At 41.8% G+C, this 27,341-nt stretch overlaps 1 protein-coding gene across 1 annotated transcript; it reads right to left on the bottom strand.

The window, feature by feature from the left end:
* Positions 1 to 24,446, bottom strand: CHL1 (cell adhesion molecule L1-like; the record flags this gene model as incomplete). Its single annotated transcript, XM_009699516.1, has 14 exons — positions 1 to 71; positions 936 to 1,133; positions 1,349 to 1,450; positions 4,236 to 4,360; positions 5,536 to 5,701; positions 7,225 to 7,391; positions 8,099 to 8,210; positions 8,901 to 9,038; positions 9,664 to 9,795; positions 15,859 to 16,043; positions 19,130 to 19,250; positions 21,197 to 21,244; positions 23,051 to 23,221; positions 24,324 to 24,446. Coding segments are annotated over 14 exons (1,859 nt in total), but the record flags the coding sequence as incomplete, so codon positions are not given.
* Positions 24,447 to 27,341: the final 2,895 nt, after the last annotated feature.

Here is a 27,341-nt window from a genome sequence, read left to right as displayed (position 1 = left end):
CTCCCATTTCATCACCATTTCATTTGGTTCAGAAGCTTCAACTCGGATGTCTTCTGGGTTCTTGTCTGGAGCTGGAACCACACAGGTGATAAGGTTAGTTTGCATATCCTGGGTTTTATTTGCATTTATTACTTAAATGCAAAAAAAAAGATGCAAAAAACTTTTCTTATTTCTGTATTACTGAAAGACACCTAAACAAAAAACGTTCATGAGATTAATTACTTGGATCAGCAAAGCTGCTGTGACCGAAGCACATTGTTTATGCAGTTTTGATTCCTAAGTGCCCTTGTTGGTTGGAGCCACCAGCTAACACGAGACTGTGACTTTTGGATTTCAAAGCACCAGATGTAGGGGGATTATAAGGAAGAGATTTTTCTCCCTATGGGGATGGTAAACAGAAGGTATATCATTAGTGGGACGCACACAGCTGAAAAGCTAAAGAAAGACCTGAAATTGAAGTAAAGCAGGGAGAAAAAAAAAAAAAAAAAAAAAAAAAGAGAAAGAAAAATGCCAAGGAATGCAAATGCTGAGCTGAACAGTTGGCCTCTAAAATGACTTTCAGGGACACAATATTTTCTGTCACCGTGAGAAATGCACTGTGAATGGAGATTTTTGACAAGCTTAGCGCTGCTGAAAAGTTCCCCGTAAACTCTGATCTTCTCCAGCAACTGCTTGTCCATGAGGGGCTGCAATGGGCTTGAAAGGTGCAAAACCAGCAGAGCTGAGGGAAGCGATGGGCTGGAGGGACCCTGGCGGGAACCACCCCGCCAACCCCAGCAGCGCACACTCCTCGCTTCGGCATCCCTGGGCTGCCCCTGAGCACCACAAGTGACCCCCGAATTCTTTACACCCCCTCTGAAGCACAGGAAGGCACTGTTATTCCCAGTAAAACACCAAAAATATTAATATTCAGAAAACTAGATGGCAGTGTTTACCAGCCGGAGGTGTCGCATAGCGCAGCGATGGTTTACTTGGCTGGCTCCTTCCCACAGCGTTCACAGATACGACGCGAAACTGGTAATTCATATACGGGGCCAGTGACAGAAGGGCCGTGGTGTCATTCCCCGGGGCTCGGGTTAGCTCCTGCCACCTCCCCGGCTCCCACCGGTTCTCTTCAAACTCTATAATCGACTCTGGGGAGGAAAAGAAATCAAACGAAACAAAAGAAAAAAGGCAGAGCCTGTATAAACAGCTTATGCATAGCAAGGATGGAAATGAACTTACAACAAATTAACTGTCAGAGTAAAACCAATTAAGTACGGCTGTGAGCACGGTTTGTTTCTTCTAAAAGCCATGACGTGCCATAATGCTAAACAGTGCAAGATGTTGTTACTAAAATCCTTCATACCATTAACAGGGCTGTTATGACTGGCCCCGGCTTTCCAGGAGAGTCGAACACTTCGGTTTTGATTTTCTGAGAGCTGAAGGTCTTCTGGCGGATCAGGAACATCTGAGAAATAACGAGGAAGTGTCAGGGGCATGGCAAGCTATTTCTGTTTGTCTTGGCATTTTCCAAAGGACTGGAACAGCAAGTTCAGTGAAGATGGTGGCAAAACATCTTTTGATTTCAAAATGGACAAAATTCGGAAAGTGGGAATTGCTTTTAAAGATGCTTTTTATTACAGGAAATCAGGCTGAATCGTCTGGTCCGGCTTTCTCCCTTATAAATGTAATATCCCTTCTCCAGTTCATTTCAATCTACTCTCATTACTGTTGCTCGCAGCAACAGACTTTTATTTTCAAATCAACACTAAGATCTATTTAATCATTAATAGATATTGACACTGCTCTTAGCAAAAGTTATATTAGAGTCACTTGGACTTACTCTGGTGCAAACCAGAGTGGTAGAAGGTGACTCAGCTCCGACAGTTATCGAACTTGGCCTTTTAGAGTATGAGTGAAAGGGTAACACTCATTATCCCAGCCGTGGGGATCTATATTAAAAGGAAACAAGAAAATTCATTACCTGCCAGCTCAACTAATGCTGTCAAGAGACAGTATCAGAGTCAGAGTTGTTGGTGGTCAGTACGATGACTGCACTGCACCTCCCGGGGACAAGCGTGGGGCTATACAAGCCCCCAGCACGGACAGCCCTGTTGCTGTCAGAGCTCCCTTTTCAGGGACGTGGTCTTAACCTGAGGTTCCCAACACCACTGAAATCGGCTGCTCCCCCTCGCAGCCCTCCAAAGACGGCAAGGGGGACACACGTTTGCCACACCACCTGGTTTCTCAACAGCATCAGGGGCAGAAGAGGTGATCTGTGGCATGGGTTGTCTCCCAAACTGTCTGTCATTAAACAAACACTTTCAAATTTAGCGGTTTCAGACGGGCAGATGTTTATCTTCCTTACAGCTTGCTTTGACAGTTTGCAGTCTGACTGTATTGCTTTAGTTTGGCAACTGAAATGTATAGGGCCTGACATAACAGAGCAATTTCTCGCCGCAGGAGGCTGATGGTAACCCCTCATCCTTCCAGTGTCACATACACACACACACACTCCCCCTCCTTAAACACACGGCTGGTGTTTCAAAATGTAAAAAATATACAGACCAAGGAAACCACATTGCACGACTTCAGGTCTTTGATCTCTTCCTGCCCCGATGTCCCAACTACACTTTTGGCTGACAACATCATTTCATATAGGAGAAACAGCTACCTCAACCACCAAAACTGTCTCTGTCATTGTGAAAGAAATTAATTGTGTTTGCGTTGAATTTTTTAAATAACAATATTGAGTTTTCTTGTTTACCTCAGGATACATAAAAAAGTTTAAAAGGTTATATTTGGGCTGGGTTTTTTGTTTTAGTTTTCTTTGCATTTCTTTCGCCTATTTCTGTTGTACTTGGGAAAAATCAGGAAAGTCCAGTTTAATCTACAGGCTTTTCGTGTTCTATTCTTGGAGCATATTTGGAGTTAAAATTCAGTATATTAATTTAAAGATGGTGATGGTGCATCTTAAAGATACTCACCCCTCTATCTGTTCATGAATCATAGAACAAATACTTAGAACTATTCTAACTGAATATTTATTTTGCTCTTAGTTGCCCATATTCTCATGTCTCCATCTGTCCCACATTTAGTTCTTTAGCCATCTCAAAAGTCTTTCTTTGCAAAAGAAGCCTGAATTTTTCATTTGGAAAATAACAGATATTGTTAATCATCCAAGACCTTTCTTACATACAATAAACAAGGGGAAAACAGCACAAGACTATTTCCTTTTCTGCAAATCACCTTTTTAAAAGGGAATAACGCGCTTCATGAAATTTTCATAAGTAATGTAATGACTACAAACATTTTGAATTATACAGCACTAAAGAACACAGTACCATAAATAATGTGCATAGTATCTTCTTAATTTACTATTTACTGGAAAATACCGTTCATTTAAAGTGTGAAAACATCTTGAAGGTCAGATTGTCTTAGTTCTTTTTGCAATCACTGCCAGAAATAAATAAAATTGTAAAATGAACCAAAATATAATGAAATTAAAGCCATTCAAAACTGTCCACAAAACTGAATTTAAGCTATTGGCTGATGCCCTTAGGTACATGTGCAAAGGACTGCACCTCACTCCACAGGTTCACCCCCTTAATTTAAAGTGATCCTTCAGGAAGGGAAGCAGGCTGTAAGGATGCTCACACAAGGTCCAGCTTCAGACTCTGTGGGTGAAGGCTTTTCTCTGCTGTGGACTTGTTCTTTGCCACTGGACAATAATTTATGTTCAGATTCACAAAGACAATTAAGCCTTTTAGGTGCTTAACTTCCACTAATCTTCAGAAGAGTTAGACATCTAAATACTGGCCTTATGTCTTTCTTCTTCAAAAAAGAGTCCAAGCAGTAATTCACGTGCAAATCTCTAGTAAAGTGGGGTGAAGGACTGACCAAGGACTTCAAAGCAGAAGGAGAGCCATTCTTAATATGCTATTACACTTTCCAGCCTGGGCAAGCTCCTACAGCCACTGTGGGTGACTCCTGAACTGAGAAAAAAGGTTGACTCATCTTAGGTATAACGAAGATTAAATATAAATTAAAAGTTTGCATCAGCATCCCCATTCCAGGAGATGCAAGGATAGAACAACTGAGGTTAATGAGCGAGAGGTACATTTCACCTCTGCGAAATTGGGTTCTTGACGCTCTGTAACTGAATTGGGCAAAAGAAGCAAATAAGCAAAAGTGCTGCAATGGCATTATGTACCGCACGGACCTGTCTGCACACCAGGAAAATATTCTCTTACCAAGAACAACTAACTGTGATTCTGCTGTAACACTGTCCAGAGAAGTGCGAGCCACACACGTGTAAACTCCTTGATCCCCCAGTGTCACGCTTGATATGAACAGTGTATCCCTGTCCAGAATTATCCTATGGGGAAAAAAAAAAAAAAGGTACACACAAATAAGGTAGAGAAAAATCTGTAAGACAAGCACATGACAGACAGACATCGTTCTGCAAAAAAACTGTTCATAAAAAAACCTTGGTAACATGACATTTTGAATAACATAATTGCACGTTAGGCCTATTACTTTAAAACATAATTGTAGTTGTATTGTACACTGTGCTGTAGACTATTATTTGTATTTTGTAGTAATTTAGCCTCCATGGCTGGAAGTTGGCATGGATCTCTTGGTCTGAAAAGAGCCACATTGATATGCATCAGCTGAGTGTCTGGAACATAGGATTTTGGCACATCATTAATGACGCAAATACACGGGCTTTATGTCCGAATTTTTGAAAGGGTTGAGTAAAACTGAGCATTCCCAACCCACTTGTGTCATGTCCAATGAACCAGAGGAAGCTGGCCTTAACCCAGGCACATGGGCTCTGTTGCAGACATGGCATTCGCTTGGCACTATCTCCCCACGCTACGTGGCCTCAGCAGGATCTTCAGCTTCTCCAGCACTGCAGTATTTAGGAAACTCTCTCTCTTCTGTGGCAATTAATGAAGACATCTGATTACCCACTGCGGGATCCTTCATATGGAATAAAGGCTGAGCTCCATCCCCTTAAGGTCAATGGAAACACAAGAGCAGGGCAAAATTCAGCCTGCACATACAAGTCCTAAACTCATACATAGGAAAAACTCACTGCTATTAACGTGTGTGATTGTAGGCAGAATCCCAGAAACCTGTTTTCCATTCACTTCAACATTACGAGAACTTTGCTTTGGCCGAACAGGTGTAAAACACAGGAAAATACTAGTTCTGCTGAAGTGGAGCAACAAAAGCCTAGTTGACTGCACTGGGGCTAGAGTTTTATTTTTGAGTTGAACCAACATTTATGAAATATTCTGCTGTGATGCTGAGAGAGTTAATAAAAATCAAAATCATTTACCAGCCATGGCTCAGAACTCATAGAGATGCACTTATATTTATATGTATATAAAATGCAGATCTACTCACATATCGCATGAAGAATTCTTGCAGACATAAATTTGCATTTCAAGCTATTAAGTCTCATGTTTATTGAAACTCACGTTTCAGCACCATACAGCATTATTCAGCTGAGAACCAGAAAACTCTCGTTTTTTCCCTGCTTACCTGCCATCTTCCGTGCTGTTGACTGGCAGCTCATCTCCATCTTTCCTCCAGGATAATTTAAAACTGTGTTTCAAGTGTGAATCATACTCAGATTGACATTTCAATAAAATTGAATGCGATTTCAACACTCGGGGGTTCTTCGGAGTAACAACAAGTTTTGTAGCATCTGATGGATCACAGAAAAACACTTTGATTAGGAGAGACAGACTATTACATCAAATTTTCACCAAGCACTTCATATATAAAAATCAACCTTAGGAGCAACAATGTCTTTTTTGTCACATACACAAACATTTCAAGTGAAGAATGGTTGGTTTTGAAATCAATATTTGCCAGGATTTATTTTTCTATCTTGAAAAATTCTTTTTCAGTTCACTCCAAACTAAAGAGCTCCAGAAAAAAAAACACAACAAAACACAAAAAAAGTCACAGGTGAAAATCCTTGTTAGCAGACTGTCATGAAATGGATGATAAAAAAAGGCTTGAATATGATTTTTATGTCCAATTGCCATTTGAAATAGGCTTTGGCAACAATCCAAGAAAAATTACAAGCTTATTAAAGTCAAGTGAGAAAAAAATTATTGCAATCAAGTTTGTTCTTTTAATTGACTCTAATCTGAATGCAGAAACAGATGAATAAGTAAGAAGAAAGCACTTGGCTGAATTTATTTTTGCAGTGAAATGTTGCTCTGTGAGAATTTCATTGTACATTTTCATGTTTATTATCACTGTAAAATTTACAAAGCAAAGGGAGTGGGTAGACACAGAACACAGAAAGAGTGGGGGCTTTTTTCTCAAGTTTGTCACAGCAAACCTGTATCTGAGATTCCTTTTGAGGACTTTGCTAATTGAGTATTTAAGGTTTTTTTTATTGGCAAGCCCTAAATCCCAAGTAAATGTGTATGCAACCCACTAAATTTAACTTGTGTGCTCAACAGAAGCTGTCCACTGCCATCACACCCTCCAGGGGAAAACCCCTCCTGCTCAACCCACCACATAAATCCCTTAAAACAGAATTGAAATTTGTAAGTAACCACATTTCAGTGATTTTTTTCTTTTGTTTGCTCTAATTACAAATATTTGTCAAGTCGATAATCAGGCAAAAGCCCAATGCAAAGCCCCTAAACCAGCGGCGCTCCCTAACTCATCCTGCTGCAACGTGCTCAGTGTTCGCTGTAGAAGTTAATTCGGTTTGGGCTGTACCTTCTGATCAACGGATGGAAAGAACTCGAAAGAAGGTGGAAGCCCACAGCTGTGGGAGATGCAGGACCCTGTCTGGCTCAGCAAGGACCCCATGAGAACAGGGAAGGGCTCTGGGCTCCCAAGGGTCAGCCAAGAACCTGCTCTGAGTGTAACGGGGATGATGGTAAGGAGGAGGGAAAAATCCTTCCAAGATAATAAAGTTAATGGATCTGGGAAGTAAACTGCAAGTTTTTGGTGGCTCATGCAGCTTCTGCAAGTGTCAAGAAGAAAGTAAACATCATGGATGAGCATGGAGAAATCACACAGAAAAACACCGACAACACTAACTGCTGTGGCAATTTCAGGTCTTAGTATACAGAGAATTTATAGCCTCAAAGAATAAATCTGTATCTTGGACTGAATATTTACTAATTACTTATTTACTGAAAAATTGTAAATATAAAACCTTAGTAGATGGCAAAGGTCTTTCTGTTCGTGAGACATTACCTCTTATATCCAGATTAGCAGTGATTGCTCTTTTTCCAACAGAGTTTGCAGCCCAGCAAGCGTACGATCCTGAGTCTTCTTTCCTTGTTTCTTTGATCTCTAGGGTGCCGTTCTTATTTAACTCATAGCGTAACGTTGAAAGTGGCTCTATGCTGTCATCCTTAGTCCTAAAGACGATAACAATAGTTACGGGTTATTTCTAGGGCTGCAGGAACTGTTATTTCATGGTTAGCCAATATTGCAGGGGACACAAGAATGTGGGTGCTGGTCTCAGCTCTGCCACTGAGCGATCAAGTCAAGATTAGCAAGTCACTTCACCCACGTGCAGCAAATTGTAAAGGGACATAAGCTTCCTGCAAACCAAAACCACACTGACAGCCTCTAGCAACGTCTTTAAACTAGTCTGGCTGAGTCTTTAATCTATAGCTGTCACCTGCATTTTTATTGCACCTGTCAAGTACTATGACAATCCTGTGATTTCCAACCCTATGGAACCATTCCCAGGTAAATATGCTCTGTAAGTCATTGCGCTTGCACCTCAATAATCTGTCCAAACTTCTAAAAAGTTACCAACATTAAACTAAGGCTGATGAAGCTGTAGCAGGATTTGGCTATATACAGCCTGGCTCAGTGTAATGAATATCCCAGCACCTGTCTCACACAGGTGTTGAGGACTTTCATTATCCTTTTTTTATAAACCAGTTCTTCAGGGTTCTTGAAAGTGCATTTAAACACGAAATACTTATATTATATACAGTTTTGATACAAATTTCTAATTTTAACTTCATAGAAAAAATAACTAGCACATTTTTCAATGTTTGGGGATCCTGTATGAACTTGTTTCACATGAAAACATCAGTTCTCAGTGGCTTACCATCTAATATCTGCTGCAGGCGAGGCAAAAATTTCACAGTGCAGGAAGGCACTGTAACCCACAACTGTGGCATAGTTTTCACCATCTGAGGTCAGTATTAAGGGAGCAATATCTGCAGAAGAGAACGCAAAATGAGCAGCATGCATTTCAGAACTGGGAATATAAATACTGTCCCTGCATCATTGCCTTTTCCAGCAAAGGTCAAAGGCTTAGCCACTTGACGGGAGTTTCACCGCCTTTTGGAACCAGTTGCACTGAGCAACCAAGCTCTCATAAGCTTCACTGACAAAGGTAACAGTGGTTGACTGCTGGACATGTCAGGACACGAAACATCGATGTGCTCCAGGAGAGAAAACAGACCTGGTTCTGCTTCCTCTAGAAACCTCTTTTATTAAATAAATTCCCATCACACCCTTTCTTCAAAGAATAGGCTGAGCATCACAACTGAAATTAAAGATTAACAATACATTTAATAATTCAAAACCAGAGTTGTGCTCACAATTCAGCCCCCAATGGTTTTAGTACTTTAAAACTTTCAAAAGGTTTTCAGCCCAACCACAACCGTGTTTCTAAAATAGAGAACATATCAAAGGTCACGAACATTTATGCTAAGCATATAATATTGCCCATGACAAGGCTTGTTGCATTAGCTTGGACAATGTATTTCTTAAAATCTGGGGCCAACGCAAAGGAACAATGCCATGGTTACAAACCCCAAGCTGTTCTGAAGATTCAGTCAGCAGAAGGGGACACTCCAGTTAGGTCTTTTCTCGTGAACAGGAAAGGCTGGGAGGGTACTCACTGAGGACGTTCACGTTGGCACTGGCAAGGATGGTGCCGTGCTTGTTGCTGGCCTCGCACTGGTAGACAGCACTGTCCTGAAGCTGGAGGTTGGTAAGGCTGACCTCTCTGGTAGAGATTCTCCCTCTGAAGGTCCTACCTGGAAAGACCCAGACTGTGTCAGAGAAAACACCACGACTGTGGAGTTTACAGTCTCGCTTCGCTGCTTGAAAGTCAAAGGCAATGGAATTTCTTTGGGATCAAACCAGGACCTTGCTCAACAGCCAGAGAGCAAGATGCAGAGCACTGCCTTTGCCAGCAATCCCGCAGCCTAAAGAAAGTGCTCTAGAGCACCAATTTCCAGCAAAATCCCCACACAGGCTTTTTAAATTGGTAGTAATAATACTGCAACACCAGGGAGCACGGCCTGCGCTCCCCAGCCACGCCGTCACTTGTGCTTATTCAGAAGCACAAGGAAAGACCAGGAGCCCTCGATGAATATAATCTATCCCAGAACCCCAAAAGATGGGAGCGTTACGGGGTGAGGCAGAGGCAGTAACTCCTGGGTACCACCACTCCACACCCTGCAGCTTTCACCCCTACTCTCTTCAAGATCACGTTGAAACGTTAGCTTTATTAAGTAAATAAGTATTAATTCACGTCTAAATAGACGTCAAACCAGACATCATTCAGTGCATTAGGATTTGTATGGTCCCTCTAACTGGGCACAACTCAGGCACATCCCACCCACCCACCACCTAAAGAAGATTTCACCCTGCACTTACTATCGATGGGCATCCCGTTAAGTTTCCACTGAATGGTTGGCTCAGGGTTGCCGATAGCTTCGCAGAGCAGCACAAGATTTGTTCCTATGCTGTAAACACCACCTTCGGGCTCCTTTATCCACCGAGGAGGCTCTGTAAAGAGGGGACACGGCAGGTATGAGGTGCCACAGCCAGCCACGTCTAGCTCTGCTATTGCTGTGGTCTTCCAGGAGATGGCAAAAGCTGCCAACGCTTCCCAGCCAGCTCCTATTTATTGTGCAGCTGCACTGTATTTCTCACTAGCGATGTTGCAGGAGGTAAAATTAGCATCAGCACACATCAATTTCTGTCCTTCAGACTTGGTGAAATGCGAGTGTCAGGGAGAGAGTGTAGGAAGCGGACAGCGTTTATCCAAGTGGAAAACAAATGCAAACGGGAGGTGAGAGGCTGGGGAAGGAGGTAAACCTGAACAGGTCGGCGTTTTCACAAGGACCCTCAGACATGAGCCTGTGCTCTGTGAAATGAGGTGAGGGTATTTTGGCAACTCAAACGAGGTGCAAATATCCATCCGGCTCCAATCCCCCTTACAAGGCACGAGCAAGTGGTTTCCACCACCTTGCCCAGGAGGGGCCGGAGGGCAGAGTACGGCGATGTGGTGGAGCTCCACCTCCATTTGCTCGTTTACGTGTGCTGAAGAAATGCCTTGCGATTTTTGATATCCCACCACGTATTCAGATGAGAGGCTGATCCCTAACATCTTTAGGAATGACGAAACATTCTCTCACCACTGGGGATGACGGAACCATCATCCTGAGGAGCGGCCCAGAGAGGTTGCCCACAGGGTGGTGGCAGAGGAGCAGCAGTGAGCTGCCGCATTCCCTGTGCTCTCCTCTTTCCCAGCACTGCCAGCTGAACTGGGGTACCTCTGGGGAAACCCCCTCCTCTACAGAGCAGTCCCTCAGCGTCAGGTACCCAAATCTCATTGGAAAAACACGACCATAAGGGAGGGAAGGGAACTGGGGGGGTGATGGAAAAAGCATTAATCTGATGAATGCTTTGTTCTCTATAGACTGCATGCAGGTCCCTGAGCCTTCAGTGGGCAGCCTCAACCCAAAACACAGCCTTGAATTCATCACTATCTCTCCCTGTGAAGCAATGAACTTCCAAATTTTAATTCCAGACCTGACGCTACCTCTTCTGCATGTGCTGGGCAGATCTCTGTTTTCCTATTTGAAAAAGATGAGTTAATGTATGGGAAACATGAGGATTCATTAGTTAATGCTCATAAAATGCTTTGAAGATTAACAGAGTTGTTGCCTGGTAATATACCTCCAGATGTTAAAGGTGGGATATGCTAAAACAAAGCATCATTGCTTATATTCACACAGATATATAAAAAAAACCACTCCTGAAGCGTGACATACAGGAGTTTCTACACACAGTCCACCATTTCCACAGTAGAGCACTCATGAAGAGACATTGTTAAGCGACATCTAAAGACTGAAGTAAAATCCAAGACACTGTAGCTTATGTAAAATTATAACATCTTCACATTTCCTTCACAGAGTCCCTATTTCCTCTTCCTCGCACGGTGCTGGTTGCCCCCCCGTAGTGCAGCATGCGACGTGACCGTACTTGTTATGCCTCCTTCTGTTTGGCTCCAGGAAAAAACTCTGCCAGCAGCAGAACATTTGGGTTTTGCACAACTTTTTCCTTCTCTCTGTCTCATATACATTATGCTTCCGTCAGGAAAAGACAGGTCAAAGGCACGGAGGTGAAAATGTTTGGAATAGTCCTGATGAATTTGTTTTGTAGCTTTTTGTTTCTCTAGGTCTGCCACAAACACAGTACTCGAGATAGGGTATTTCCTTGTTTTGGAGGAGGTGAGACACCAAGCACAGACTGAATACAAACCGCCCGATGGTTCCCTTCCTATTTTCATCTGTGTAGACACTCTGGAAGTGAGCTGCAGATCTATTACGCCACTGCTTTCCTATCTCAGCACAGGAATAGCTGTGGTTGCCCCGTCAAAGTGATGCAGCTCTGAAGCCATAGGCAGCTTCATACTTTTGCCAAGTACGAAGTATAATTTCACTGAAGGGCTGAAGAACCTTTTTTCTGTGTGGCAGATATGCTGTACTACTTAGAAGTATATAAAATATAAGAATAAAAATATACACATATTTTTTAGCAACTACAAAAAACAGTGGCTGGATAGTCAAATAGTTAATCTGTGTGAGTAATACAGCATGGCAAATATTTCACCGCACAACATATTCTTCTTGGGAAGGGGTATAAATGTGGGGTTCCTGAATAAGAGATTTATGTCTTTATCAGAATATAATGACAGGTCCAAAAAATAGAAAGAATCTAAAATGGGCATCTAGCCCATTGTTCTGCAACAGAGCAGGATCATCTACACTTAAACGGCCCTGATGGATTCAAACCTTCACCACAGCTTCCCATGCTGTCTATGGCACCACTATGCTTTTCTGCATGACTAGAACAAATTTTGAACATCTAACCAGCTTCTGCCTCGCTCCAATTTAAGTCTATTGTACCTTACATTATCCCTAGGGAACTTTGTGAAGAAACTTCGGTTCATCTGAAGGCTGTCATGCATTCCCCAGATTCATTCTTTCCTAAAGTAAACATATCTATCTTTTTTCTCAAATGCCACGTTTTTGAGCTCTGTGACTACCCTTGCTGCTTTCTCTTGAACCGTCTTGAGTTAACCCCAGCCTTGATGCAGTGCATGATGTAAAACTGGTTACGTTACATGAGGCCTTATTAGTTCTCAGTAGTCTCTCTTACAAGACCACTTTTCTTCATACTTTTCAGGATGATTTTTGCTTTTTTTTGCAAGACTAATATTGCCAAGTCATGTTCAGCTTGCAATCCAGTATATCCTCCAGACTAGTCTAACCAGACAGATTCCATCCTGCGCTTATGAAGCCAATTAGTGCTGCCTGATGAGAACCGCTTTGCACTTGTGCTTACTGAAGCCCATCCTTTTTATTCCAGACCATTTTCCCAATTTGTCAAGATCATTTCAAATTCTCCTCACGTCTTCCCAAAGGCTAGCAATCCATCCCACTTTGGGGGCACCATCGGCAGTTTCAGCTGCAGTTGCCACCTTGGGCTCTGCATCCCTGTTGAAGCAGTTTTCCAGTGAAAGACAGAACTACAGTTTGAGCCTGATTAAAACAACCAGACATGGTTCTGCCTCACATTAGTTTCATCTATTTTATTTTCCTCTAGCTGAGTAATGAGAGTATTACGAGACATAACTGCAAAGGCTCTTAGCTATTATATCATTACTATAATTAATCATTATATTGTAATAATTATTTCTATTAAACACAGTCTAGGAGCCTCAGTCAAGATCAAGGTACCATTAGATCAGGCGCTGTGATAGCAACCAGATTTTGAGGTTATATATATATTTTGTATTGGCCTTGGCAGAATATATACAATAACCAAATAAACAAACATTTTAAGTCAAAACAATTTTTGGGCTTGCTTTGCTTTCTTTTTTTAATAACTCTCTCTCATTCTAATAACAACAATGGGGTTTTTGTGCCTGTTCCAGTGTTCCAGGCTACATCTTTCCTTGCAAAGACAGAAGAAAATGGTCAAACAGTCAAGCAATTTGCTAGCTGAATATTTTCATACGCTTGGTAATAATTGTCTGAATCTTTGCCCTCAGACTCCTGTAGGATTAGTAAGTGGGCTGCATGCAAATATCACTAATTAAGACTGTTATTTAGAAGGCTGGGGTATTAGTTTGAGATCCTCAAATACCAGAAAGAAGAACAGAAAATGTGACATAGTACAGAAATAACAGCAAAATCCTGATTTACACACCAGCACTAGATTGAGAATGGTCGGTAACTAATAACCGAGATAATTTTTCTTCCATGTTTAATTTTCTTTTCCCTGCATGCATGCTTTGAGAGGAGCCTGTCAGGTGCGAGGAAGCCCTACGTCAGCATAACCTCCCTGAAGCCTACGGAAATTAATGCTCCCTTCCACCAACTCAAGATCTGCCCTTGAGTGCGCACACAGGAGTTGCCGCAAGAACGATGAACATGCCCATCTCTGATTAATGATAGTCACATTTTCTGGTTAGAAATTCTAGAAGAAGACAGTGTTTGGGCTCAATCTTACCTTGATACCCTGCATGTGAGGTGACTCCTAATAGGAAGAATTCCTGCTAGTGACAGCAGCCAACATTAGTTACATATACGGAAAATGAATTTAATAGCAATTGCAAAAGTGTTTTTTACATTGCAATGGCTAGAGTGGGATTATTTCCTTCTTTTCTTTTTTTTTTTTAATGTACTTGTTTGTTAATGAGCAGGAACAACAATTTGGTGGAAAGCTTTCCTCCCTCTAGAGACTGGGAGAGAAGGGGGTCAATATTCTGAACTGCTTAATTAATGTTATTTCTTTGGTATTTTAGTTTCTGCAGCTCCTGCAATTTCTTTGAAGGATTCAATTTTTACAGCCGAGAAATCATAGCCAGATTGTTAAAATATTCAGCTACAGCAGAGATGCTCCAAACCATCTGGAATGATTTCTAGGAGTCAGCACTTCCCTCCATCGCAGTTGAAAACTTGCCATGCCCTGGTATCCCCCTCTGCCACACTTCCAGGAAGGCAAAGAAGGGTAAGACACAAGGTTGGGTCAAGTGACTGGGGATGATTCATCACATACTGGGACAAAAGACTTTTCCTCCGCTGACGAGTAAATACAGAGCAGGTAGCTGAAAGTGCCTTTCCTCCTGTCAGGACTCCCTGTGACCACAGAGTGAGAAGCAGCACAGATTAAAATGAAGCAGTTGGCAGACTCCGACAGTTTAATACTGCCTGTGATGTATTTTTTTTTTTTCACTCTGCAGAGCAGAGGTTGGAGCATTTTTCATCAGAAAAGAGAAAATGTTTTCAGCAAGTTTTTCAGCTCTGCTTCAGGATTCTCATTTTGTAGCTATTTATGGGCAGTATTGCTGAAAGAGTCGCAGTGGCAGTGATACCTCTGCAAGGCTCGCCTGTCTCTGCTAAGCCTCACTGGAGCTCTGCTTTGCTCCTGGAAAAGAGCATCTGCACCTGCCTTATGTGAAGGGCTCACACCTTCAGGGTCTGGGGAGCAGGAGAAAGGAGGATGGAGGGAGAGCAGGCATCGTGGGCCTCTGCGCTCTGCAAGATGCCTGTTATGAAGGTAACCTGGCTGGTTTCATTATCTGCCTTCTTCTAGCAGCAAGGTAAATAAATGATGACCAAACAGATGCACAAACATACCAGGTTCTCCCTTTTGCTGGCCCAGCACAAGCGGCCGGCACTTACCCAGTTCAGTCACCAGACCCATGTGTATGCTCACACACAGGGACGCACCACCCAACACACAAGTGTACGGTACGCACGAGTGTAACCCTCAAGACTACTATTTATGAATGCTGCTGACAGAGTATCTGTCATCCTTCCAAGCATGCAGGCTAGGGTGGGAATGGGTCTTGGATACTCAGTGGGATGACCAAGAGAGTCATATTTCTATTTTTTTAAACTGTTAAAAATTAGTAGAAAGTATTTTTATTACTTTGTTCCATAAGTTTTTATGATACTTTTCAGGGGCTACAGAAACCACTCTTAGCTCAGGTTGACCATATACAAGGATGATGGTAAGGGAGCACGTGAAAGAGGGGAAGAGAGGGGTGGTACCATGCTTGCTCACTGCATTTTTACAATCCTCTCTAGGCATTCATTTTTGGTGGAAGCCAAAGAAAGGAAATTGAGCTAAATGTACCTCAGATCTGGCCCAGTATAGCCATTTTCACATCCTTTAAGAGCAAGTAGAATGATTAGATCTTTTGGTCTGACATTCAGATTAATACAAGACATTTCATCAATATGTCTGCTTGACTAACTCACATCTTTAGAGTATTGGATCTGCTCACGTATTTGTACTCCTGCTCACTACTTCGTAGTGCCTTCATGGCTCAGAAAAAAAAACCAAAGCATTCTTTCTTTTTTTGTTTTTTGAGGTGCTACTTTCTGCAAGCTTCCCAAAACTATAAGGCAGGTCCTTGGCTAGCATCAATTGACAGAGTTGGTTGAGTTTATGCATTACACTGAGTGATATTAGCAAAGGTCCTTATTCACTTCCCTTTGACCACCTCTCTGTATAAAAGCAATAAGCTTAGTAAAGTGTACTCAGCACCTTCCACGTGAACGTGGAACTCGTGCTTCGCTCTCCCCATGGGGTTGCTTGCTGTGCACTGGTATGTTCCTTCATCGGCTGCAGTCACTTGGTCTATCTTCAATATCTTCCCAAAATTTTCTGTTTCTGGTTCATCCTTGGGCAAGTTTCCAGTGACCTTGACCCAGCTTAGATGAGGAGTTGGGCTAATAGCAAAGAAAAAAAAAAAAAAAAAGATTTTGAGTTGAATACTAGGCTGCTGTAATGCTTCGTGTTATCAGAGCTGCTGGACTTCATGCACATGGTTTGCAAGGTGAAGTTTTCAGACTCTTTTGAGCCCTTTTAAAACGCTGGGGCTATACTAAGGGTTATAGTATAGACTACAACTAGTCTGTACTGCTTCTGGATTCGAAAGGCACCTACAAGTAGGTTCTTCACAGCCAACACCCGGCCATGGCATGAGGCTGCACTCCTTGTACGTGTATTGGCATGGACTGCGGGAAAGGGATGGGAGCTCATTCCGTCCTACTCCAAAAGGGCACTTGAGGACAGACAAGGAGGTAAAGACTTCATTACCGTGACTTCACTCAGTGCCCTGCCAGGTTAGAAAAGTGGCCAACCATTGGAGATGGCTGAAAATGCTCTTTACGTTTTCAGAAAGGAAACGGCAGCGACACAGAAATTCAGGACAGACTGTTGTCTGCACACTCCCAGCTGGGCTTCGCGACCCCGACACCGTACACGCCGCACATACACAGTGTCATATCTGCTTACTCTTGTGTCCATCTGTTATTGTGGCAAAATGCCCGGGCACAAGCTACTCAAAGCCCCAGGTACCAAGAAATTATGGTTTTCCACGAGCAGTGAGCACAACCGTGCAAAAAATGCTATTATTTCCTCCAAGAGTCCTTGTTCTGCTCTTGTACTAAAGTCAGGCTCTGTGTTGCCTTGGTGTTGTACTGAGGCAATGCCCTCCTGACACTGTCATTACTCAGAATATAAGTCTTCAAAAATGACAGATTGGAAATGTACTTAATTCCGTATTTTGCAGTTGGCTGCCCCTGATCTCAGTTACTTGAAATCTGGCTCGGCCTCTCTGCTTGTGTGGTTTGTGGACATTTGGTGGGATGGATTGGCAGAGATGTAGGCAAAGCTGATCATTTTTCTGCTGAAAATGGAAATTTTAGAAAATAAAAACATCATTTTATTTTGGTCTAAATGTTGTATTTTTGAAGGGTTCCAATGAAAATATGTTTGTTTGGTGATCAGAAAAACAAGTACCTTGTCTTCTTTCAAAAGTGACTAGTTAAAAAAAAAAAAAAGTTTGAAATAGAATTTTTAAAAAAGTGTCCTGGAAAATTTTGAGTGACAAAATTGTTTAACAAAAATATTTCTTTTTTTAAAACTTTTTTTTCCAAATGAACAGAAAGCCTTTCCTGGCTTTCTCTTCTTGCACACGATATTAATTCTTGCACATGAAAATTCATATTTGCATATTTCCAAGGTGATTTGTCTATAAGTACCTTGAAAACACTATAGACTCATAGCTGTGGACTTGTGGAGGTTTGTGGGCCTGCGAATTAGCTTGACGGGTAGTGAATTAGACAAGGAAGCGTTGCAACAGGGAACTAAAACTCACTGCAGATACTTGGAGTGACTCCAACAGAGCCAAGTAATTCACCTTCTCTCAGAAACGGCAACCAACTGCAGAGGCTTAATCTCGCCAGTTTAAATGAGCAATGCCCTTTCAAGCCCACATGGAAAACAAAATACCCTAAACATGTTTGTTCAGGCAGATAAATATCCTGATTTGGGAATTTTATAGAGGGGTTATAATTGCACAGCCTTTAACATGAATTATCTATCTGCTAACCACAGTCTGCGTTCACAGACCGCGGCTCTACCATACAGCATGAAAAGACGACGATTTAAATCTCCTTTCAACAAAAAGCTCTATCACAAATAAACCAGAACTGACTGTGCTTGCATTGTGGGTTCAGCGGTTGGGGAGATTTTCACTTTAACTATTTCTCTGGTGGCAACTCTTCTGGGGCAGACTATTGCATCTACAAGCACACAGTGAAAATTGGAAACCCGGACCGAGGGCAAAGCAGAGCTTCTGTCTGTCTGAGTTACTGCAGCAGGAACAAGGGCTGAGAGAGGCATTCACAGCTTCATGGTGAGGACTGCAGTTAACATTTATTTAGCCATTCCCTTTCCTTACTTACCCTTATTTTGTCCTGTCTTATTTACAATAAGGAACAAAATTGTCCTGATTTCCCATCACATACCATCTACTTTAACTTTTCTCTATATTTTTACAGTGAACATCTCCTCATCAAGATGCTCTGCCATACTTAGTACAGTCAGATCCACAACTAGAGCTTGAATAGTGCTCCAAGGTCAATGCTGATTGCAATAACAAGCTTGCAGCACAAAGCACCAGAGGCATGCATAGAAACGGATCCAAGCAGAAAACGTGGGACTGGTACTAAATTTGAAGTTAGCCCACTACTGCCAGTTTTAGCAGGATCAAACCAATACCGCTGACTCCAGCCCACCACATTTTTACATAGTTGTGGACTTTCTTCCTCTACATACTGTTTTCTGTGAGAACATTGTGGAAGGAACATCCTTTGTATGGAAATTCTGGATGCTGGCGAATGGACCACAGAAAGCGGCCAGGTTCACATGTGCTCCTGAGCCAGCATCTCCCACTGCAGCTGGGCTAGATGGACCACCCATTTCACCCAACGGGGCATCTCCTTAACCCTTAACGGATGTCTTGTATTACACCACTCAAGAACTTTGCTTTTAAAAACGTGAGATCTGACATCTGGAAAAATGCTGAATAATTTTTGAGCATTGAATCAAAACTGAACCAGCAAAACTAGAAAAGAAACATTACAGGTTGTGAGCCAAACCACAGAAGCTGAATTCTGATGTTATCTAGTTTCTCAACATCTCAAAAGTAGTACAACTGAAAAAGTTTGATAATGGGTTTATTATAACATAATAGTAAAAAAAAAATTAATAATTACCATGACACAATTTTAATTACTTGTTTGTAAGCTATAGCAATAACAAATACATGAATGTTGCACGCTAGCTCTGTGCTGCTTTATGAGGAGTACACATACTTCAGAAAAACTCTGTACAGAGGTTCAATTTAAAACTGTATAGGTAGCTAGGTATATTATTTTGTAGTTGTATAATTCTTAATATAGCTTTTCCTTTGCTCAATTCTATTTCAAAAAGTGATTAAGTTTGCGCAGTATTGTGCATTACTCACAGCCCTTCAGCAATACATTCGAGTAGCAGGACACCTCCCTTGATGACAGTGACTGATGAGCTACTGCCGGCAGATTCAGGAGGGATCAGCAGTTTGGGTTTTCTTTCCTTGATAAAATTTGCTAAAAAGTAAAATAAAATAAACGTTAGATATGAAATCTTAGAGCCTTAGCTTATCCTTCACTAATGCCACGAACATTACCTCTGTCAGAAATTTCAGACATCAATTTGTAAATTTTCTTTTTTATTTATACAGTTTGAGACTAATCCAGGGCTCTCCTATTTCTCCTGGTAACAGTCAGAAGACGGTTACAGTAGTAACAACAGGCAGCAATACTGGCAAAGCCCCTTCTCCTACAGTTTCACACTCTGCTTTCTGGGCACTGGTACCTTTCTGGTACCAAGCACCAGTCTTGGTACACTGGTCCTCTCAATTGCTGAACTTCTGGTCCACACCATCTCTCTTAGCACCCTTCTTCTGCATTGACTCTGTCATCTTTTAAATCTCAGAAGAAAACCCATCTTTCCTGACTTGAATATCCCACAAAATGGTCCTTCTTGCTACCATTATTAAATCTACAGTAATGGAGATACAATTTGTAAGGAAGACTGTTAAAATAATAAAACAAGATTGACCTGCATTTGATTTCAACGGACCATTTGTTCCAGCCCGCCAAACAATGGTTTCATGATGAAATATGCATTGAGTTAAATGGCTATCCAGTTATCACTATAATAACAATTAGCACAGTAATGAATAAGTCCCCAAATGGTACTAGTTCTTCAGAAATAGTCAGTTACGGATGATTTAGTAAAAGACCACATGTATCTCTCAGAACCATTTTCGAATTTTTTTTCCCTCCCCTTGCTTTGTATCCCCACAAATCTGTGTCACAAGTGCTCAGAGCTGCAGCAAAACACTTTGGTGCCTGTGGATACGCTCACACGTTTTCCATCTGCCCTCCACCTCCCGCTGCCAAAGGCAGGCAGTCCCCCTTCCCGACCAGTGACAGGAGTTCAGACATCCCTCCGAGGGAAAAATAAGTTTTTGAGTGTCTGTCGCTCTGTACAAGCCCTGGTTGTTCTGCGCACAAGGCTATCGTCCGTGGGCCAAGGCTTCAGGACTGATCAGTGTTTTCAGTTATCCACCCCGAAACACTCGAGGAGAACCTCCATTTCAAAATCTTCAGTGCTTGTCTAGCAAAACGAGGTCTTTCAGGAGTTTCAAATTTGACATTTCAAAAAACAGAGCCTCTCAAAAAGCAACTTAACCAAATAAATCAGAGTCAAGAGCTACATACAAAACACAAGGCTCTCATTTGTACGTGTTTTAAACAAAACTAACTGGGTGGAGGATTGCAGAAATAGCCGCTAGCTGCCTCTTGACTTACCCACGTTGCCTGCATAAACCTCAGCAGAATATTTTCAGAATATTGCTCCACAAAGAGGGGAACAGAAAGCAAGGGAAGACGTGAATCCCCGGGATAAGAAGTGCTTTGTTGTAGTGCTTACCTGCGGTGAGTATCAGACAGGGCAATATACGGCCCAAGAGAACCACCTCCCATCTATGGCGAGGTATGGCTGTAGATGGGGACAAATAACACAGAGCACCTAAAGCTCTGTAAATCCACACCTTAAGCTCACCCTGGAGTAATGCAGCCCCAGGGTGACCCTTTAGACATGAATTCAATGGTTTCAAACCCTGGGTACCTCATGCCAGCATCTTCTTAACTGCCAGAAGAAAATTTGGAGCATCCAGCTCTGGCTTCTGCTCTGAACTGATAACGTGAGAAACCCAGGACGTCAGCCTCCTTACTTACATCACATTATGAAATGTGAATCTTATTTTTGCAAGTAAGAAAACCACCTCTTTGTTAAAAACCCTTCAGATTTCTGTCAAAAAGTACAAGATGAGCAAATTGTACTCCATGGACCACTTAAATCCATCCCATCGTAATAAAAAAGCTTCTGTGATTTTTTTTTTCTTTTTCCTGAGCAGCAGCTCAGATTTCATCTCAGCTGGTAGATTCTCAGTTTAAAGGCTAAATAACAGATGCATTTAACTCACCCTTAGTAACCGCAGCGTTAGGTGAGCCTGAGTCATTAGCATGCTTAACTGAAATAAATAAAAGTGACAACCAAACACAAACATGCATAGTTGATACAGAATCAAAAGAAACAATAAATCAACCAAAACAAAAAGATGTCCCCCCCCAATTTCTACCATCAAAGAAAGAAACAAAGAAAAATATAAAGTAAAGCAACAGATGAGCAACAAATTTCTGAAAATACAAAGAAAATTCTTCAAAGATATGTATTATTCTGCAAAATACTTCATGGGTGATATAATCATCATTTCATCCTAGCTACCTAAAATAATAAAAAAATCGCTAAGCCCTAAGTAACCACTATAAAGAAATTTTATAAAATTTATCCAGTTTCTTTTTTCTTATTGCTCAACTTTTTTTTCTGTTTTTTTTTTTTTTAATACAGTCCCTCAACCCAGACTTGGCACAGAGTGGAGTGGGCAGTCTCAAGCTGAGTTTACAAAACCCTTTAAATACACATCTCACTTTTTTGCCCCTACCCAGTCTCATGGCTTCAACGGCAAGGTGCACGCACTGAACTGTTTTGCTGGGTCACCACCAGGGCCATCAGTGGCCCCACAGTCAAACCCCATCTCATTTTTCTGTAATCTGTGTGTGCATGTGTGGGCCTGGACCCATCAGAAAAGCTATGGAGAGCAACATTTCATTTTGATATTTTTCTCACAATTATTATCCCAAGATATGGCTTAAGCAAGTATTAAGATATACAAAGCCACTATTAATCCTTTCTCTTCTTATCCCAACAGGAAAACTCTCAAAATCATCAATTAAGTATTAGGCTTTCATTCGTGAAGAAAAATCTCCTTGGCTTTCTGGGCTGCCTAAGCCTAGAAGGTCAGCAGTATTAGTGAAACAGAAGACTGATATTAAGGGCACGGGCAGCCTCAGGAAGTGGTACAAGTGATACCCAAAACTATTACAGCCGAAAGAGATTCCAGCAAAGCAGGATGGATCTCCAGCTGGTATAAGCTGCCTTAGTTCCACCAGCTTCTGTTGGGCTTTACTGCTTCAACGCAACTGAGAGTGTGCCCTAAAAGTCTTCTTTTTTTCACTTGCATATTTGTATTCTTTTCCTCTGTTTCTAATACTGAATAGCTGTACGCTCCACATATTCAGTGGCTTTACACAGCTTGAATTAGCGGTTTGATACCACAGCAGGTAGGTACACAGGGAACAAATGCATGCGTATGACGATGGAACAGCAAACTCCACGCACCCCTACGAGATGCAGCGGCAGCACCTGAAACCATCTTTTGTATAAGACCTTTGGAGACAATTGGAATACAGAGATGATAAAATAAAAAAGTGTGATGTTCCCTGCATGACATTTCATTAAGGAAATGGGAAATGCCTCGTGTGTCACTACTGATGCACAAGGCAGCCTGCAAAGACCTGGAAAGGACCATCCTTCCCAACCACATTGCTGCACCTGGACCAAACCAGACCTGCACCCAGGGAGGAGGAGGCCACATAAAGTCCTCAAGCCCCAGAGAAGTCCCATCCATCGGTGACCTGCCGGACTGCAAGAGAAGCAGATTTCCCTAATGCATCATTGGCTTTCACTGTGGGGGGGAGGGCAGGGGGGGGATGAAAAATGGGACACTTTTGGGGCCCGACAGCTGCAAAAAGCTTTTATTGGTTGAATTTAGCCCTTAGAGTAAGGTTAATAATGCAGGAATAAGCACAGTAGCATGCATTTTCTTCAGAGAGAATCGCAACAGAGACACAAGGCACACATCTGCATTTGCTGGTGCCTGGGGAGTTAAAAAAGACAAAACATCAGCAAACAAGAAAGTACTCATCCACAGACTTACAACGGGAAACCTTCAGTGTCATTGGCATTTTCTGCACAATCGTCCTCAGTCTTGGAAATGCTGCAAAGCAACAATAATCACTTCGACTGTCATTTTCTTCCACATTTGCAAAGTAGAGATCTCCCTTAAGGCTCATGGAGACCCTTTCATCTTGAGGAATGTGCTGCAAATCTAGTAAGAAAAAATAATTATGATATGATAATGATACTGAGCTGTTTCACCAGTATGACTACTAATGCTCTCCTGTCATATGCATCCTTCCACATACAGAATGTGACTTTGGTGTGAGAGGCAGAAGACCCAACATAACCAATGGGTTATTTACCAATATTCAACATACAACTGATAATTGATATTAAATATTTATATATAAACAACATATATTTATATATAAATATACAAAAAATAATTGATAATGAAAAAATTATAACAAAAAAAGACTCAGTACCAAGTTCCTGCCCAGGTGAAAAGAAATTTCCATCACATTTCCCCAATACAAAGGCCTGTAATGATGATACGGAGGTCACCATTCACAGATGTCCCCCACGCCAGTCTCCCAGGCACTCTGCTCCTCTGTAACTACGGATTACAGCAGGGCAGGGTTAGTAAGAACTAGGGCTGCTGTACTGTCTCGTTGTTGATCCAGGCAAATGCAGGCCTCTGCTAAATATGTATGTCAGGAGCAGAGAGGTTGCCTTACAAGCTCAGAGGTTTAATGTGGCACCCTGTCTCCGCAAGTACTTGGTCAGCTTCAGAAACAAATCCTTCATGTCACGGAAGCAAGCCAAGTTACTTTGCTTCCCAAGAGCCAGAAAATCCTGCAGAACACAAATGCTGAAGATAACATGACAGAAACCCACAAGGAACTAATTATACATACCTGACAAATTTTCTTTTTTTCAGTATCATAAATCAATCATTAGTTTATGAAAAGAGGAAAATAGTAATGATAGAAATAATATATTGATACATTGTACCCTGTAAATGCAGTAGTCCTCATTACTGGTAGACTCATTTACTGATATGTAAACTTTCTGATATCTTCTATTTAATAATAAGTTGTGCCAATGCACTCTACAATTTGACTTTGTGTTCTCTAAATACCTATCTCCATTCTTCATTTTTCAATTTTGTTTTTCAATATCCAGATCTTCTTCCTAAGTACTTGCACAATTATCATTCCCATCAATAACAAATCTGTAATGAAACTGCTCTGGAAGACAAATGTTTTGAGTCTCTCCTCATACGAATTGTGTAAAAATTGTTTACTTACCAATATTCATCCAATAGATATGCAAAGGTGGGATGCCCTTTGGGGGGTTACAGTGCAAAATCACAGAATCACCATGCTCCACATCAAGGGGCTCAATTTTTTCTTTGGGGAATTTTGGTACACCTGTACAAAAGCAAAGAAGTTCCCCTTTTATTGTTACCTTTGAAATTTTGCGCTTTGCTTTCCCCTTAATATAGTTTGTAATAAAATACTTACCTTAACATCACCCTTCACATTCTCTGCCTTTAGTTACTACTATTATTCATAAAGTGATACACAGTAACGATGCATTTTACTGAGAGTAAAACTCTGCTAGCACTCTTCATTCACAAAGTGCACAGACTGTAGCACTGAAAGCCAGGCAAGTGAATGGTGATGTTTAACACTTCTCTGTGATATTCACGAGCTTTCCTTAGGCTTTATTTTAATGCATTTATTTTCAAACGCTTTCTATAGCTCCTTTGTACTGTCTGGAAGGGACAACTCAAAGCCACACAGAACCACAGCCTGAGGCCAAGACCGGTGTAGAGGACTGTGCCTTGACCCATCCCAGGCTGTTCCCAGGAGCCCTCAGCACAGGAAAGACATGGACCTGTTGGAGAAGGTCCAGAGGAGGGCAACGAAAATGATCCGAGGGCTGGAGCACCTCTCCTATGAAGACAGGCTGAGAGAGTCGGGGTTGTTCAGCCTGGAGAAGAGGAGGCTTCGAGGTGACCTCATTGTGGCCTTCCAACACCTGAAGGGGGCCTATAGGAGAGGTGGGGACAGACTTTTTAGCAGGGTTTGCTATGACAGGACACGGGGTAATGGTTTTAAACTAAAAGAGGGTAGATTTTGACTTGACGTAAAGAAAAGATTTTTTCCAATGAGGGTGGTGAAGCACTGGAACAGGTTGCCCAGAGAGGTGGTGGAAGCCCCATCCCTGGAGGCATTCGAGGTCAGGCTGGATGGGGCTCTGAGCAACCTTATCTAGTTGGAGATGTCCCTGCACACTGCAGGGGGGGTGGACTCTGAAGGTCCCTTCCAGCCCAAATGATTCTATGATTCGGGCTTAAATATAGGTTAAATAATTAATGGATCAAGGACTTGTTTAATCACCCAGAGCATCAGCACTGATGCCAGCAGAGCATTCAACGCCTGAACAACACTTGGCAAACCTAGGCAACCTGGCCAGTCCTGGCAGCCCAAAACGCAACGGGAGCATATCCAAGAAGAGGGGAAGCAGAGCTGGGCTGGAGCCCACATGAAACCAAGTACTGGGAGGCTGCAGCTCAGAGATTATCACAAAGAAATTAGTTGGCAAAACATAACCACTCCTTAAATGAATTTAGCTAAGACAGTTTCAGGGCAGACATTGTCTTCTGCTTTCGTTTCAGGCAAGTTCAAACGAGCAAAAGTTTCAGTTCGGGCAACTGCATTAGACAGCAAAATTAACAGCAATCGAACAGCAAAGGAATGAAAGCATCCTGGCTGTGCAGAGTCAAACTAGCACGGGAAATATTGCCACCCTGATGTTCAAGTCATGACAGGGAACTCTGACAGAGAATAAACAATTTGAAACATCAGTAGTCCAGCAGCTCCGCAGTGTATCTGCAGTGCCACATTGCAGGAGTCAAACCAAAGGACGAGGGTGAGAAATTCAGGGTCAGGACTCGGAGACTTCATACACTGTAGGATTAGTAAACATAAAAAGAAGCAACCTCTACAATGCTGATTGCCTGAATGCAGACTGTGCACAGATTTTATCTCCAGGAGGATTCTTAATACGTTATGAATTCTTGGGAGAGGCAAAATAGAGCTAATGAGCATTACCCACTTTCTATGTGAAATTTCAGATCACAAAGGGAACTATGTATTCAAATCCAGTATATTCAATAACACATAGTTTTCAAGCCCTGGGAAATACATCTGCTGACTGCTAGAGAGATGGAACGTTTTCCAGTAGGAAAAAGCCAATTTCTTGATCTAAAGCTTACTTATTCCCCAAAGCACATCACTCAACAAAACTTTAAGAAAGCTGGATCAGGTGAAGGATAAGGGATTTCTGACTAAACCAAAGAGACCAGTAAATGGATTAATAGTGAGAACACTCATCTAGGACATTGGAAGCTCTTGTTCAAACCCTTTTTTTGCCTTATTTGGCACTACTAAATCTGGGTCTTCAATATCCCAGTTGGGTGCCATAACCACTGGCCTTCTCAGTCAATTTCTGTAGCCAATAATTACAGAATTATACAAAAATATAGTAAGTCCCACCAGGACACAGTGAAAAATCATGGTCTGGGTGTCATTAGCTGGCAGCGCAGACATTCACCTCCAATGTGTGGCCCAGACATCCGTCTCTGGACTCCACCGGGGGAAGCAGCAATTTGAACCCAAATGTCCTCCACCGTGAACAAGTACTTGAACCTCAGGTGGTCGGGGCTTCTAGGTTCTTTCACGCTGTTTTGTTTCACTTAATTCATTGTGAAAAACATGGAAAAACTTCATTTTCCCCCTCACGGCATAACTTTGAGTGTTTTGAACCCCTGAAGTTTTGCAAGAGAGGAAAACTAAACTTTCATGATAAATTCCTGAGTCAAACCTTCTGACAAGCTTATTTTCTTGCTGGGATCCCATCAGTCACAAAGACTAGAAAAATAACCGCTTCTGCACTCTGCAGGAGGAGATTTATTAAAACTAAGAAGCTACGATCACATTAGATTTTGGTTTTTGCACATTAGTCTTCAGTATGTATCTGTAGGCAATATTTTTTCAGTGTTCTTCTGTTTTAATTAGTGGATATTCCAGAATCAATCACTACTGATTTGTGGCTGATCACAGAAACTATCACAGCTGAATTAAGCTCGAAAGTATCACACAAGATTAATTGTGTCATGAAAGTGTTTAATACTGTATGGAGTTATCAATGCAGCACATGGACACTGTAAAATTTACAGCCAATTGATCTCTTTGCAGCGATACCATTAAAACTGTCATGTCAATCTTTCATGCAATTCCCCACACACAGATATAATG

The sequence above is a fragment of the Cariama cristata genome, unplaced genomic scaffold, assembly GCF_000690535.1.
Source record: "Cariama cristata isolate BGI_N322 unplaced genomic scaffold, ASM69053v1 scaffold11514, whole genome shotgun sequence".
NCBI classification, from domain to species: Eukaryota; Metazoa; Chordata; class Aves; order Cariamiformes; family Cariamidae; genus Cariama; species Cariama cristata.
The sequence above is the reverse complement of the archived record's forward strand: the minus strand, read 5'-3'. Positions and strand labels throughout refer to the sequence as shown.